This window comes from Lutra lutra, chromosome 2, assembly GCF_902655055.1.
Source record: "Lutra lutra chromosome 2, mLutLut1.2, whole genome shotgun sequence".
Lineage (NCBI taxonomy): Eukaryota > Metazoa > Chordata > Mammalia > Carnivora > Mustelidae > Lutra > Lutra lutra.
Genome location: NC_062279.1, coordinates 67,890,976 through 67,906,066, shown reverse-complemented (window position 1 = coordinate 67,906,066; position 15,091 = coordinate 67,890,976). Strand labels below are relative to the sequence as shown.

The 15,091-nt window shown below is 46.2% G+C and overlaps 2 protein-coding genes across 5 annotated transcripts in view; one reads left to right on the top strand and one right to left on the bottom strand.

Annotated features, from left to right (window-relative positions):
- Positions 1–15,091, bottom strand: part of FHIP1A (FHF complex subunit HOOK interacting protein 1A) — a 279,678-nt gene that overhangs the window by 10,717 nt on the left and 253,870 nt on the right. The gene's annotated exons all lie outside the window — the stretch shown is intronic.
- Positions 1–15,091, top strand: part of GATB (glutamyl-tRNA amidotransferase subunit B) — a 102,413-nt gene that overhangs the window by 71,737 nt on the left and 15,585 nt on the right. The window contains exons 10-11 of the mRNA XM_047717645.1: positions 1,468–1,601; positions 8,971–9,049. Of these exons, the coding sequence (XP_047573601.1) occupies positions 1,468–1,601; positions 8,971–9,049 (213 nt within the window). The remainder of the gene's footprint in view (positions 1–1,467; positions 1,602–8,970; positions 9,050–15,091) is intronic.

Genomic DNA, 15,091 nt, shown 5'->3' with positions numbered 1-15,091 from the left:
TGTTACAAAGGGCATGTAGATTTTTTTTATTATGAAATTTCTACTTTAGCATAAGTTGTATGCCTGTGTATATTTTACAGCATCTACAACAGCTAAACTTTCAGAGCACTTTTGTTTGCACGTCTTACTTTTTCCCAGTATCTTATTTTTCCAGAAAGTTCTTTCCCTTAACAAAGGTTTTCTGAAAGGGGCAAGGGTGAGAACGTCACCCACAGTATAAAGTTTCAAAGACAATGTCAAGGAAAGTGTGGTTTTGATTTGAATGGCAGCAGGTAAGGCAAATCTACTAAAAATGTGTTCCCTCTGCCATTTGGGAGCTTTGCCTTCCCATATGTGAGGAGCATGTGTTTTTATTTTTCTTATTGGAAAACAAAGGTTGGACTTAGCCAGATTTTTTGGTTCTGCCAAACTGATCCAAGCTGGCAGTTTGCCATTATAGCAAAGGCACTTGTTGAGTGCTTTGGGGTGACGCTAATGCCTCACTGGGGCAATTCTAATATTTAAAGGTGAACAAAGCATGATAAAGAAGGAGCATTCACTTGTGATATTTTAGAAACACACATGGTGATGGCAGGCATGGATTCCATCCACAGATACTCACCAAGTAGCTGCCATTGCCCAGCACTTTCGCTCTAGTTACACAGTGAACCGGACAGAATGGCCCCTGACTCAGAGAGCTGACCATCAAGAGGGGAGACATACTGGAGTCTTCCTCAAGTCCCCTTGATGATTGTTTTCATGGAGCAAGAGGAGAGACAGGGTTAGGCCATGTCTAGTTTGGCTTGGAAAGCCGAGAAGCCACTGCTGCCTCCATCAGTCCTGTGGTCTGAGTGGATCCCTGGGTTCTTACTCATTTTGAAAACATTTGAAACCCATTTCTGTCACTTCTTGGGACAATGTGAAGATAAATACAGTTATGATCCACTTTTGATTTTTCAGAGGTAGAATATTCCATGTGTTCCCCCTTGATTTGCTTCTTTTCCTGCCTCTTTATTCTCACAATCACTTGGGACTTCCAGCAGAGAATAGACCTGGAAAGAGAAAGGACAGGAAACTCTGCCCAAACATCATGGGCCCAAGGATAAAGGATGCAGCTCAAGGGTTAAGGTCATAGGGTACGCAAGGCTGACAGGGAGAGGGCAGATGAGTTTGGGGGAGAGTGGATTTCATAGTACTCTGGTTCACCAAGCCAGGCTCTCTGACGTATGTTCATTCCTGTGAGAAAATGCTAGATTAAAAAGAATGCACAGTGACAGTGGTAGAAGTCAGATACTTGCTGTTTACTGAAAGTGATCACAATTTTCTGGTGACATTTCCATGTTCAGGAAAGTACAGGTAGATGGGTCAGAGGAGGGAGAGGGTGACAGTTTCAGATTTGACTTCAGAATGCTGATCTTTCATTTTGGGGGAGACTTCATATATATATATATATATGGGTGGTTTTTTTTTTTCTTTCTTTCTTTACAGAATGAAGTTGGCCTACTGGAGTTCTTCCAAAATGTGATAAAAGAAACTAGGGCAGAGCCAAAAAAAGTAACTAGTTGGGTCCTCAACATTTTTCTGGGTTTTTTAAAGCAACAGAACCTTGCTGTCAATGAGAGGTGAGTGGGGTCTGGAGATTCTTTTTTCCTTTATGATGAACTCTGTGTCCAGAAGCAGTTGAAGTAGGACAAGGCCAGTGTTTTATTCTCCCTCTTCCCCCTCAGGATCTCCTGACAAGACACACACGCCCCCTGTGAAGTCCATATTCTAAAGCTGTCCTCCCTCACATCTGAAATTTCATCCATTTGTTCAGGTCTTTCTATGTGCTGTCCTTTGTATTGTGCTGGGGTTGCAGGCCTGAAGATGAGTAAGACAAGGAGTTTACAAGCTGGTGGGAGATATGGGCCTGTAAGAAAACGAGCAGGCACCTTAGTGTGATCCTGTTGGGCCGGAGGCGTGGGGGGTGCCCTGAGTGAACACAGAGGGGGCCTGACCTGAGGCCGGAAGGTAAACAAGGTTTCCCTCAGAAGCGGATGCTGGAGCAAGGCCCTGAAGACCTAGCAGGAGTTGCCAGGTGATGGGAGGGGTGAGGGCATTCCAGGCAACAGAGTGGCCATTGGAAACTTCGAGGCTAGCAGGTGTTAGGGGCTCAGGAAACCCAGAAACTCCGAGTGTAAAAGGGCCAAGCAAGAAAGCTCGAGAAGAAGCCACAGAGACCACCAGAGGCCACCGTGCAAACACTTTTGTCAGCACCTCTCAAAGCCTTCGATCTCAAGCCCATTCCAGTTTCACCTTGGAGGAGTAGGTTGGAAGAACAGACCAAAAGCAAGAAAGCCAGTTGCTGGAGTGCCTGTGAGAAATGCCATGGGCCTGAGCGCAGGTAGATGGAGAACAATTATCTCATGTTGCACAACTTCTAGTTCTTACTTGGGCAGTGGAATGGAGGGCAGCGGTTTTGAGCCTAGTGAGAAGTGGAGGAGGAGGAATGAGTTCAGAGGGAAGGGGCGGGGCACGATGCCAGGTTCCATTTTGGACATGCTGAGTTGGGCTGCCGGTAGGACAGATATTCCCCTTATGGGGATAACCAGGAGCCAGTCAGATATATGATCTACCACTGACGAGAGAGATCTCGGAGGTAGAAATCCTGGAGTTCTCATTTGTTCATTATTCAGCACATGTTTATTTAGACTTTGTGGTAAACATGGGGAAGACCAGTCAGCACAACAGATGTAGTCCCTCCTCTCAGAGCGGACAGTCCAGAAGCCGGTGATGACAAAGCAGTGAGCTAGGTGCTCTAGAGAAGGGGACGGTAACAGCCAAGCTAAGGCCTGAAGGAGGAAAGAGTAAGGTTAGTCAGGCAAAAATCTAGGAGGGAAAAGGGTTCCAGTATAGGGAACAACCCATGTAAAAATTTCGAGGTGAGTCCAGGTGCATCCTACTTCTGGGAATGCAAGTAGTCCATTATAGGCAGAATGTGGACTTAGCGACCTATAGATGGTACCTGAAGTTGTTGAAACAGAAGAGAATCAGGGAGGGTATGACTTGATAGGACGGCCGAGGAAGGAGCTGGAGATGCTCTAGACAATCTTAAGTGAGAAGCGTGGGCAGAGGAGGAGGCAGCTGAGAAGAAATGGCAGAGAAGAGAAAAACTAGGACAGAATGTCACAAAAGCCAAAGGAACGTCAAGTTTTAAGAAGGAAAGAGCAAGCAGCAGATTGCAGTATGGGGAGGGAGGGAGAGAGTGTTCATTAGGACCCCCAGGCAGGTGGCTGGGCCCCAGCAAGGGAAGGTGGTGCCCCCTGTCAGCCAGCATGCCATTGTCTCAGCAGCATCCCACGGCCATGGAGAGCGGAGGAGGGGAACGAGCCTACACAGATACATGATTCCAAAAATGTGTTTGCTCAAGGAGGGTCTCGCTGTCCAGTGCCAATTCCGTGTTCAGCCTCTTGCTTGCGATGTGTATATGTATGGCGTAATGTGGCCACGTGGGATCCATGTACTTCCTTACTTGACTCCTTACCAGCAGTGACCTTGGATGAATTCCCCTCTCTGGCCCTCCACTGCTTCACTATGAACAAAAATGGCAGGAGTACCTGCCTGCAAGGGGTTTTGAGAGGAATTGCACAGTGGCTGGCACAGAGTGGGCCCCCTGCGTTCGTTTCCTTCTCTTCTCTGGGTTGGTGTGTTCAGTACGAAAACAAGGGCCACCCTCAGCCCCCTGGATTCCTTTGGCACCTGTTGCCTTTATGTCTTCCGGTCCTGTCCTTTCGGGTTTGGCCCCTCTTCAGAAACTCCACTCTTTACACTGAAAACATGGCAGCCATTCCGTGAAGACTGGAGTCATCCAGAAGGGTTTATGGAGGAGAAGCAATTGTACCAAAGTCTTAAAGAAGGGGTAGGAGTTGGTGAGGCAGAGGCCTGGACGATACCTGTGGAGAGCCAAGGGTGGGAATGCCAATGCACTGCACCTTCTTAGACCATGGAGGAGCGCAGCCTGGGGAAGCAGAAAGTGGAAGATGGCAGGAAAGCACAGCTGCCTGACAGACTGCCTGGAATATGAGGATGTGGAGTCAGCGGGGAGGTCAGCCGTGTCTCCAACGCGTGTGGCAGAGCACCGCTCTGGGCAGAGCCCGTGGTTCAATGGGGAAGCCCCCACCCTGGCCCTAGAGCCTGCTGCCTCCCTCCAGCCCCCTGCCTCCTGGGGAGGGCTAGACTCATGCGGCAGCCTTTAAGTCCGAGGCAGAAAGCTGTGCTTCTGTTCCACAGCTCTCCATGGTATGGGGGAGCAGAGAAGAGGGAACACCTGTTGGCCAGAAGAAGCTAGGAAGGCTCCAGGATGCTGTTTGAGCTTTCGGAAGAGTTCTAGATCTGATCTTCTTCTTCTTCTTCTTCTTCTTTTTTAAGATGTTATTTATTTATTTGACAGAGATCACAGGTAGGCAGAGAGGCAGGCGGAGAGAGGAAGAAGCAGGCTCCCTGCTGAGCAGAGAGCCCAGTGCGGGGCTCTATCCCAGGACCCTGGGATCATGACCTGAGCTGAAGGCAGAGGCTTTAACCCACTGAGCCACCCAAGCGCCCCTCTAGATCTGATCTTTAAATGTATGGTGTTCCGTGTTGTTGGCTGTGATGGACTGTGTTGGCCTGGAGTCACTGAATTGTTGTCCCGGCAGAGACCTCAGACAACTTCTGGTTCAGCACTGTACTTTAGCAGACGAGGAAGTCGAGGCCCTGACCTACGGTAAGGTGACAGACCCCAGGCTGCTCCATCTCAGTCCCCTGACTTTCAGACCAGCATCTTTATATGTCTGTCTGAGGTTAGGACTTTGTGTGTCCACCATGGTGGTAGCTGCTGACGGTGCTGAGGTTGGTAAATCAGCTTTTGGAGTATTCTTGGAGCCCCCGGTATTTCCCCTAACAATTCATAAGCACTAGAGTTTTAAGAACCCAGAGGGTACCCAGTTCTGAATAAACCTGTATGGAGTTGTTCCCAAAGCGGGAACCGGGGGCCTAAGCAACAGTTCTGCTACGCCGTTTCTGTAGAACAAGGGCTGAGGATCCAAAAGTGAGCTGTAGCAGCTCTCTTCCTACGCAGTTCAAAGAACGTTGTTGGCTCCCCCAGCCTCACCTCAGAACAAACAGTAATTAATGAACAACCGCAGCTGCTGGAGCAAACATTTCCAGCGCTGAGAGCGGCAGTCGCCGCGGCGCTAGCAGTTGTCATCTGATGGCACCAGGCAGGGGACACTCTGGAGGTCAAGCTGGCAAGAGCTGATTTTGCAAATTAGCATTCATCTTGAAAGACCTGACAGAAGACTGGTGTTTGAAGGCTCCAACCAGAAAAGCTCTTGTTGAACTCAGCTTTTTAATTATTTTGAGCATGGCGCTTTGAAAGTTGTTTTTCTGTTAACTCCTTCTAAATTGCTGTTAATGACATGTTTGATTCAGTTAAGAACATGGCAATTACAGATACCCTGAGTGGGCACTTCACAGTGAAATTAGGCAGGTGCCACCGTCCAGTTGTCCAGTCCAGTCGAGTGCCCTGAACTTCCAGGTCCGCCATGGGCGGCAGTTCCTGAAGGACTCGCAACCCAGGGTGGGCTTTGACCCAAGAGGGCCTGAAGGTGAGGGAGAAGTCTGGCAGGGGTGGGGTATGTGCAGTAGCATCCAAGAGTGGGGCTGCAAGGTTTGGAGCCCATTCAAGATTGTTCTGGCAGCCCCATGAGCAAACAGTAGCTATTACCTCATAAAGCAAAACAACGAATATGTGACAGAGACTGTGTGTGGCCCACGGGGCCTTAAATATTTGCCCTCCAGCACTTCCCGGAACAAGTTTGCTGACCCCAGTTTAGAACATGTTTGGTGAGAGGTCGTTGAGCCCAGTGGTACAGAGAACTGGGCCCTGAAGAAGCAGAGGCAGTCTTGGGAACTGATGGGCTTCCCTTGCCTGCCAGCCTGAGGTGGAGGCAGAAAACCATATGGACAAGGGCCAGGAGTGCACGAGGGACAGTCAAGGAAAAGAAAGAGAATGCAGAGGTCCAAGGAGAAGGGGTTCACAAGGGGCTTTAAATGTAGCCCAGAATTGGGGCGCAGCAGATTGGGGGAAAGCGGTTATGCTTGGCAACAAGCAAAGGAGATGTGATTTTTTTTTTTTTTTAAGATAAGAGCTTCCCTAGAGGGTTAGGATTAGTAGCCACATGGCTGTGCTCACAAGGGTAGACAGTAGCCACTAATGCCAGGTGTTTATTGGTAAAGGTAAGGTTAGATTCCAGGCAGAAGCAAGTGACTCCCAAGATCACTTGGAAGACATTTTCAAAATCAGGTAGATCTGAGCATTTGTGAATGTGCATGATTAAAGCCCCAGGAGAGGAAACAAACATGCAAGTGGGATCCGGAAGAGTGGAAAGTAATGGGATTGAAAGTATGAATCAAGGGATTTGTTTGATGGAACCAGCAGGAAGAGGGCACGACAGAAAATCCTGGGTCTTGCTTCAACTGATAACTTTATGAAGTGAGAGGTGAGGGCATGTGCCAAGAAGGGAAACGGGAAGGAGATTGTCTGGAACAGGTGCTTGGGTTGGGGCACCCGCTAGGGGTGCAGGGAAACCATCAAAATGAACACAAGGAGTACTGAGCTGCAAGAGCCACCTGGGTGTCCAGGTTCCTCTGTCTTCCTGCAGGGGCTTCCTGTGTCCCATTGCAACAGAAGCAGAGAAGGTGGCCTTTTGGCATGAAACGAGCGTGGAGATTGAGATGAGCCACACATTTCTCAGATGTGGGGAGGGGACTGGGGGGTGTGGATGTAGAAGTGGCAGAGGGTCTACTCCCAGAATCCAAGCTGGGGATGGAGTCGTGATCTGAAAGAGCTCTAGGGGACTGGAGGAAGCTGGCAGGTGGGACAGATCCCTCTGTACGTACGCAGGCCTCGGGATTGGAGGCTGGCACACAAAAGCTTAAAGCCTCTCGATGTCAGATTCTTCTTTAGTGGAGACACATGCACTGTCCAGAAACTAGCATTATCTGACAGTGGCAAATCAGTGGCTTGTGCTTCTGCTGCCATTATGTTACAGATCTGATGGTTTATTTATTTAGTAGATGAGTGGGGTCTTCTGCAGTCAGCCTGACAGGTACTGATCTTTGTCATTGTCTCACTCAAGGTTAGCCCTGGCATATCTGGAATTAATGTATGTAGTATACCGGATAGCTCTCCCTGTTGGTGGGAAGAGTGCTGTGACACAAGTACTACTGACTGTTTGTCAGTAGTAACTAATGTGTCAAGAATTTGTGGGTACAGAAAGGTGAGTGAGAAGTCACTAATGCTGTTAGGTCAATGGAAATACTTCATAGTGTTCCTTTATGACCTAACTAATGAATTAAGGTCATCAGATGAAAGGCAAAGTATTTTTAGTTATGTTGTGTTCTATTTCTGTTCTTTTGTCTCCACGTCCCTGATATCATCAATTCATGTGGAAGAAGGGACCTTTTCTTTTCTGCATGCTCTAGAAATCCAGTCCAGCGCCAGTGCTTATTATGAGTTCTGCCTACCGTCTACACTCTAATTAGCCACCGCATTTTCTAGGATTGCAGAACACCCCAGGAATGCGTGTTTTTCAAACAACCTGATTCTTTATTGTCAGTAAGGTGGAAGGTTGGAAAAGGGATTTATTGGTTTATTTCCAGCTCTCTGCCCCTCTTCCTGTTGTGATTGAATAAGGGTGGTTCACAGATGTTCCAAATACCAACTTAATAACACCGGATAATCTCCAAACTTAGTTTCCACTTGGAATTACCTTTTATCCATACTTTGGGATAAACAAAGACTTTAAGGATGATGGTCTGCCTCTGTGTGTCAGCTGCTTCGAGGGAACAACCCTAATGAGACCTCACTGTACTTGAACCAGAATCCAGCAAGAAGGAGCTGGTGAACTTGCTTGCACTCACTGGGTATAGGAATTCATGGAAACTGGATGGGGGCTATGTGGCAGTTTCCTTTTTATTACCTAAGAGCTTACAAAGAAATTAATTGTGATTGATGAGAACTAAGACATAAACAGAAGGTGTTTTCACTTGGCCTTAAGCATTTCAGAAGCTTTCATTCACACTAATGTGCTATTTATAAGTCGTTCCTATCTATTTAAAACTAGTCCCCTAATGACCTCAGATAAACAGCATTTTATTAGCCGCGTTGCTCTGTGTGCTTAAAAGTAGCAAAATCACATATTTTAAAGAAGTATGTAATTCACTGTTGTCTTTTCACTATAATCTAGGCACTCCCCCTCCCCTCCACACACTCCTACCCCCTCATGTGAATTAATGACATTTTATGGGTTTGGTTGCTCCTTGGCCTTCTTTTATCATGGGATCTTGGCAAATAAGTCACATCCTAAAAGTATGGGTATGGATTCTGGGCCCTTGTGTTGTGAGTCAGGAGAGGTAAACAGAGTCCCTGCAGATGCCTATAAGGCCACTTAAGGACGGGGATGGCAGTCATGGAGAGTTCCCTTAAAGAAAAGCTCTTACAATTACAAAGAACTTATATTTGCATAAAAACACTCAGAAAAGTAGCTTTGTTAGCTCTTTTGTTTGAAGTAATTTTTAGGCTGATCTTGCAGTTGAAAATATTTAATTACTGGGTTGTTTTGTTTTGGGTATTTTTTTTCCTCTTGTCATGGTTCATGAATTTTGCAGCCACTCCTTTTTTTAACTAATTAAACTGAGCAGTTGTCTGTTGCTACAACTTCTGCCAAACAGCCATTATTCTTGAGTAGTAAAATAAAGAAAAACAACGCTAGTCACCGAAATGTGTTATATCCTAAAATACAAAATAAATAAATAAATAGAGCCCAGTTGGCACGTTATTTCCATTTCTGGGTGTGGGTTTAATTATTTAAACCTATAGTATCAAGTGCTTTGCTTCTCAATAACCATAAATGGGTATGCTGACAGTGTGAAATGTAAATTTATTTTCTCTCCTTTCTGGGGGGCTGCTAGTCCTGTGACACCTTCCTCACTGGCTGAGCTACTCAACCTGCTGGACCGAAAAGCCATCTCTTCCACAGCAGCTAAACAGGTATGTCCATGCTTCTTGAAGTTTTGGACTGCTCTGCTATCCCAATAAATGGTTTAGGCCAAATGTCATCTCTAAGTGCATTTCATAATTGAAGTATTAAATGCTTGCAAGTGCTGTTTTTATACTGAAAAGGTAGAAACATTTCATTTAGCAAAGGAAAAAAAAAAAGCCAGTATGTGTGATGGAGGTAATATGCTTCTCATCCTTGCCTCGCCAGGGGGAATCGTTCCAGGCATTTGTTTATATGAAAAGCGGGCCTGCAGCTTGTGGGGGCTTCGAGCCTGGGCAAGCCCCTGCACCCCACAAGGCCAAGGTCGGGGGCGGCTTTGGCACTGCTTCCCAACCCTTTCTGGCCATTGTCAGTCCTCCGCAGCTGCCCCGCCACTACTAGGAGCTTACTGATCACGGGTCTTCACTACCTGACCGCCCCCTGAAATGAGGTCAGACAGACTGCCTGTCGTTGAGCAAATGAAATTTTACACACTTGTGTGGTTTGTGCAAGCTGCGAAAACAGCAGCATTAGAGGTGGCCTCATAGGTGACAGTCATAGGTGGGTGAAAGATTTCACCCACTGAAAAGCAAGTGCCCAGAAAGACAAAGAACACCAAGGCAAGGGCTTGATCTCAACTTTGGATATCGAAGCCTCAGTGCTTCAGCCAGAAACTTAATGTGACTTTAATGGTGCCTTTTGCATTTAATATTTATACACATCGACAGTCGTGGCAGGTACAAAGTGAGGCTTTGGAAAAGCAGCTGCTTTGGGGCTAATTATAAGGCACTATGGAGCTCACATCCAGCTCTGTGCAATGAAACTGGAGACAGAACCAGTAAAGGTTCTGTTTAGCCACCCCTTGAGGCTGGCGGCTGCAGGGACCTTGGCACACATAGAGAAGGCTTTGGGTTGCTTGGATGTCAGAAGAATACAAATGTTTGTTAACAGTGCTCAGCAGTCACAGGAAGATTAGATGGCCTAAGGGCAGGAAAAAAACTATGTGTATACATAAGAGCAGATGAATTGTAGCATTTGAAATGAAAGAGGGGAAAAAAATTCACCTTTTCACTCATCCTGCCCCATCAGACCAGGAGAAAGGCAGGGAAGGAAAGAAGGAGGGGGTGGGAAGGAGGAAGGAAACGTAGTACGGGAATATGATTGGTTCAGTGGGAAGAAGTGGAAAATGCTAGATGCTTACAGCTGGTTCAGATATAGATGGGGACACCTTTGAATTCTGTCAACTTCCTGCATGTTTAAAGGAAGCGAGGTGAATCCTGGCTGCGGTGAGGTAACCAAACTAAAATAAAAGTCTGATTAGAAAGGTATTAAACGTATGCTGGTGTGAGGGAATCTCCTGTATATATTATTGCCTTGGGGGTTTTGCTCTCTTTCTTTTTCTACTTTGTTTTGTTTTTAAGAAAATCATTTACTGATTTTCTGCTGGAAAAAAAAAGGTATTTGTTCATTATAAAGATTTTAATGCAGAATAATATGAAGATCTTCAGATTCTGCCACCTTGAAATAACTACCATTAATACTGGGTGAACACCATGCCAGGTATCTTCCCATGCACTTGTACCAGCAGCACATGCTGCTTTGAACCTTTGTGTTCAGATGCATTGGTTTGAGTGTATGTTTTCAAGTTTCTTTGGTTATGGACCTATAAGAATGGAATTCTGGTCACATGGTAATTGTGCATTGAACATTTTGAGGAGCTGCCTGTTTTCCAGGCAGGCTGCACCACTAACCTTCCCGCCAGTGACACATGACGGTTCCAGTTTCTCCATAGCCTCACCAGCACTTGTCTTTTTGATTGTAGTCATCCTGGTAGGTGTAAAGTGATATCTCACTGTGGACTTGAGTTGCATTTCCCTAAGGACTAACCATATTGAGCATCTTTCTGTGTCTTTTATATAAAGTATACACTTTTTTAAAAGAAAAATGTTAAAATTAGTTTTTACTGAATTTAACAAAAGAATCCATGTAGGCCTTGGGTTTGAGAAATCCTGTGAGCCAAAGGATTGAGAAATCCTCAGGCGGAGCGGAAAGATTCTGGGCTTCCTTCCACTCCCTGGTGTTTCCCTCTGACAGAGGTTCTAGTACTTATTAGACAACCACGAATGAGGGGAAAAAATTGAACAAGTAACTGACTCCTAAGGATGACAGATTGGTAGAAAGAATCATCCTGCCCTTAGGACATTCTGAATGCCACAGAATCTCCCAGTTTATGTATAATTTATTGTTAACTCATCTCTCCGCCCTACGTCATCAGCCATTATTTTGTCCCTTACACCTTTCACTGCGCCTTCCTCACGGGTGTTCAGCGGTGCTTTGGAGATTTACACACCTCATCCCTTTAGCACCCTTGGGCACCCTTGGAGCCAGGGGAGTTGAGAGATTGCTACCAGGAAGCACCCCTGTCTTGTGGTAACAGAAAGAGAAAAGGATGATTTCTCATCGTGAGCAGCCTCCTGGTAACTGTAGACAAAATCGCGTGGACTCCTGTCACAGGATCCAGTATCCCCCGTCAGAGCGGTGGGTAGCAGCCCCCACTCCTCCCCTCCCCAAGGAGTGGGCCGTCAGAGTCACAGTTCCCCTGCAGGCTGCATCTTTGGAGGCCCCAGGTGCTGGCCAGACTGCTGGCCAGCCACAGCGCCAGGGGAAATCATGCAGAATGTGGATGTGTCCCCTTTGTGCACGACTGAAATAGATGAAACAGATCCGCTGTCTCCTGGGGATGGTCCAGTTAGCATTTCTGCTGGAACCAGGCCGGCTGGGGGTTCCGGAGAGTCGGAGACTGAATTTTAACATGTAGGTGTGCCACTTAACCCATTTCTTCTGGTCTGCTTTGGGGTCTGCTTTAAAGAGAAATCACAAAACCCATTTATGTAAGTAGAAGATGTTCTGTGTCCTGCTGTAAAATGGTTACAAATGATTTGATGTCTTCTCCTTTTTGGTGGTTCAGTTCTGTGTGCATTTTACTGTGCCCTGCTTCTCTTAGGGACTTGGGTCGTTGTTTGTGCCTTTCTAGAAGAATGACCTTTGCCAATACTTGCCTTTGAGCAGAGGGGAGCCCTCTTTTCTGTAACTGTCACAGCCGTCTCCCTGCCTTCTCCCTTAACAGGCCTTTCCTCCACACTCTGACCCTGGAAACCCCTGGGCAGGCAAGGGGCCTGCCTGCTTTCTTTCCATCCTTCCTTCCAGATGCTATAAAAATAGCACCAGGTAGAGAAACAGGGGTAGTCATTGAAGGAATGTGTGAGTTCAGTCCCCAGGGACCTGAAGGCTGAATTTCTGCCCCATGTGTCAGAGCCGGCTCCCTGGTCAGTGTGTGATTGGGGATTCCCAGCTTGCATGACCCCATGCTCTGTGTGGCCATTTAACAGATGGCCTGCACTACCCTAGGAGTCCCTTGTCACCAATGTTTGTCGTGGGTAGGCAGCAGCAGGGCCTGGGAGCTGCATGCCTGGCCAGAAACAATTGAACCGGGATAGAACATCCCAGGGTAGTGATGAAACAGACGAAAACTGAGGATTTACGCTGCAGCACAAGGCTGGTGAACACAGAGGCTGTTGTGTTTGCAGCAAGAGGGCCGGGGAGCCCTGCAGAGTCTGGCCTGGAGGCTCTTCCCACCCTCCTTCGGTGGCTCCCGCCCTGCTGGGCTTCTGCCCAGAGCACACAGTCTGGGTCTGAAACAGAAACAAGCACGGGCTGAGACAACTGGAGGCTACTGCATCAGCCTGGGGGGGGCTGGGCTGCGGGGGCCCCTTAACGGATTGGAGAAGTTAATAAATAGCTGGTGTGTTCTAACTGGGCGTAGAGAGCACCCCCACACACAGGGCTCCCGTGTGTTCCGGGGGGGCTGCTGTCTTAGGCGTCCCTCACTCTGTACCGCCGCCCTCCTTTCTCAGGGAGCGGCCAGCTCTCTGCAGGAGAAAGTATCCATCCTAGCGTTGTCCTGCTCTTCCTCCTGAACCGTGTGGTTTGGCAGTGATCCCCGGGTTGCCTCACACCGCCTCTGTTCTGGTGCTTTTGGCGCCAGCCAGGGCAGCCCGCGTTGGAGCGGGGCGGGTCCCACTGTGTTAGGTGCCAGGCAAAGGCTGACCCTCTGGTCCGCTGGCTCAGGTCGGCTCTGTGCGTTCTGCCAATGTGGCTGTCGCGGGCCAGGAGAAGTGATGCAGGCCCGGGAGCGGCTTCCTGTGTTTGCCAGGTGTGCCTGCTTCCAGGCCTGGGCTGCAGGGACGGTCTGTGTCTGCTGAGCTTCCCACCTCCGTTTCCTGTAGAGTTGCTGCGTAGACTCTTTGTACGCAAGTCCTTGCAGGTGATTCCATTTTGAGCCAGCGATCTGGATCCCTCTTGAGATTTCCACATTCTCTTCCTGAATGTGGACATTCTCTATGCACTTTTTTAGGTGACTGTGCAGAGGAACAGTGTAAACACTGGCCAAAGTCTAAATACCTACCAGAGGGATCATTTAATTACATTATGATAAATATGCTTGATATTAAATTTGTTATTAATAGACAACGGTAGTTCTGTAACAAGTGAAACAAAAGCAGGTCACAAACCGCCCATATGTTACAAATGCACCTGTGTTACAAAACAAAAATAAGGGAAGGAAAAACACCAAATTACATTTGTTGTATTGAGGGAATGGGAATTATAGGTGATTCCTTTTTATCATTTCTGTATTTCCTTATTTCCTACAGTGAATATGTATTGACTTTTTTTTAAAGGAAGTATAGTTGACACATAATATTGTGTTAATTTCAGGTGTACAACTTAGTGATTCAAAATTCATGTACATTATAAAATGATCACCATAACTCTACCATGTTACCCGTTATTACAGTATTATTGACTGTACTCACTATGCTGTACTTTGAATCCCCGTGATTTGTTTTATAAGTTTATACCTCTTACATTTACCTCCCTTTCATATATTACCCCGCCAGCGACCATATTCTTCTCTGTATCCATGAGTCAGTTTCTGTTTTGTTTTTAAATTCCACATATAAGTGAACTCATATGGTATTTTTATTTCTGACTTATTTCATTTAGTATAATACCCTCTAGGTCCATCTGTGTTGTCAAAAGTGCTGAGATTTTGTACATTTTTATGGCTGAGTAATATTCCATTGTGTACATATACCACATCTTCTTTATCCAGTCATCTGTCCATAGACACTTGGGTTGCTTGCATATCTTAGCTACTGCAAATGTGCTGCAATGAACCTAGAGGTGTATATATCTTTTTGAATAGGTGTTTTCATTTTCTTTGGATTAATAGCCAGAATATGGTAGTTCTATTTTTAGTTTTTTAAGGAACCTCCATACTGTTTCCCACAGTGGCTGCACCAGTTTACATTCCTACCAATAGTGCAGAAGAGTTCCATTTTCTCCACATCCTCGCCAACCCTTGTTTCCTTTGTTTTTTATTTTAGCCATTCTGACAGAAGGTGATATCTCATTGTGCTTTTGATGTGCATTTCCCTTAAGATTAGTGATGTTGAGCATCTTTTCATGTGCCTTCCGTGTATCTTTGGAAAAATGTCTATTTGGGTCCTCTGCCCATTTTTAATTAGATTATCTAGGGTTTTGGTTTGGTTTCGGTTTTGGTGTTGAGTTGTAGATTTTCTTAATATATTTTGGATATTAACCCCCTATCAGATATATCACTTACAAACATCTTCTCCCATTCAGCCGGTTGTCTTTTCATTTTGTTGATGGTGTACTTCACTGTACAAAAGCTTTTTAGTTTGATGTAGTCCCGTTTGTTTATTTTTGCTTTCATGTCCCTTGTCTAAAGAGACAAATCTAAAATAACATGCTAAGACCAGTGTCCAATTTATTTTACTGTTTATTTTCTTTCCAGAGTTTTATGGTTTCAGGTCTTATATCTAGGTCTTTAATCAATTTGAGTTCATTTTTGTGTATGGTGTAAGAAACTGGTCCAGTATCATTCTTTTGCATGTTGCTGTTCAGTTTTCCCAACACCATTGAAGAGACTGTCTTTTCTGCATTATATTTATTACCTCCTCTGTCATAGG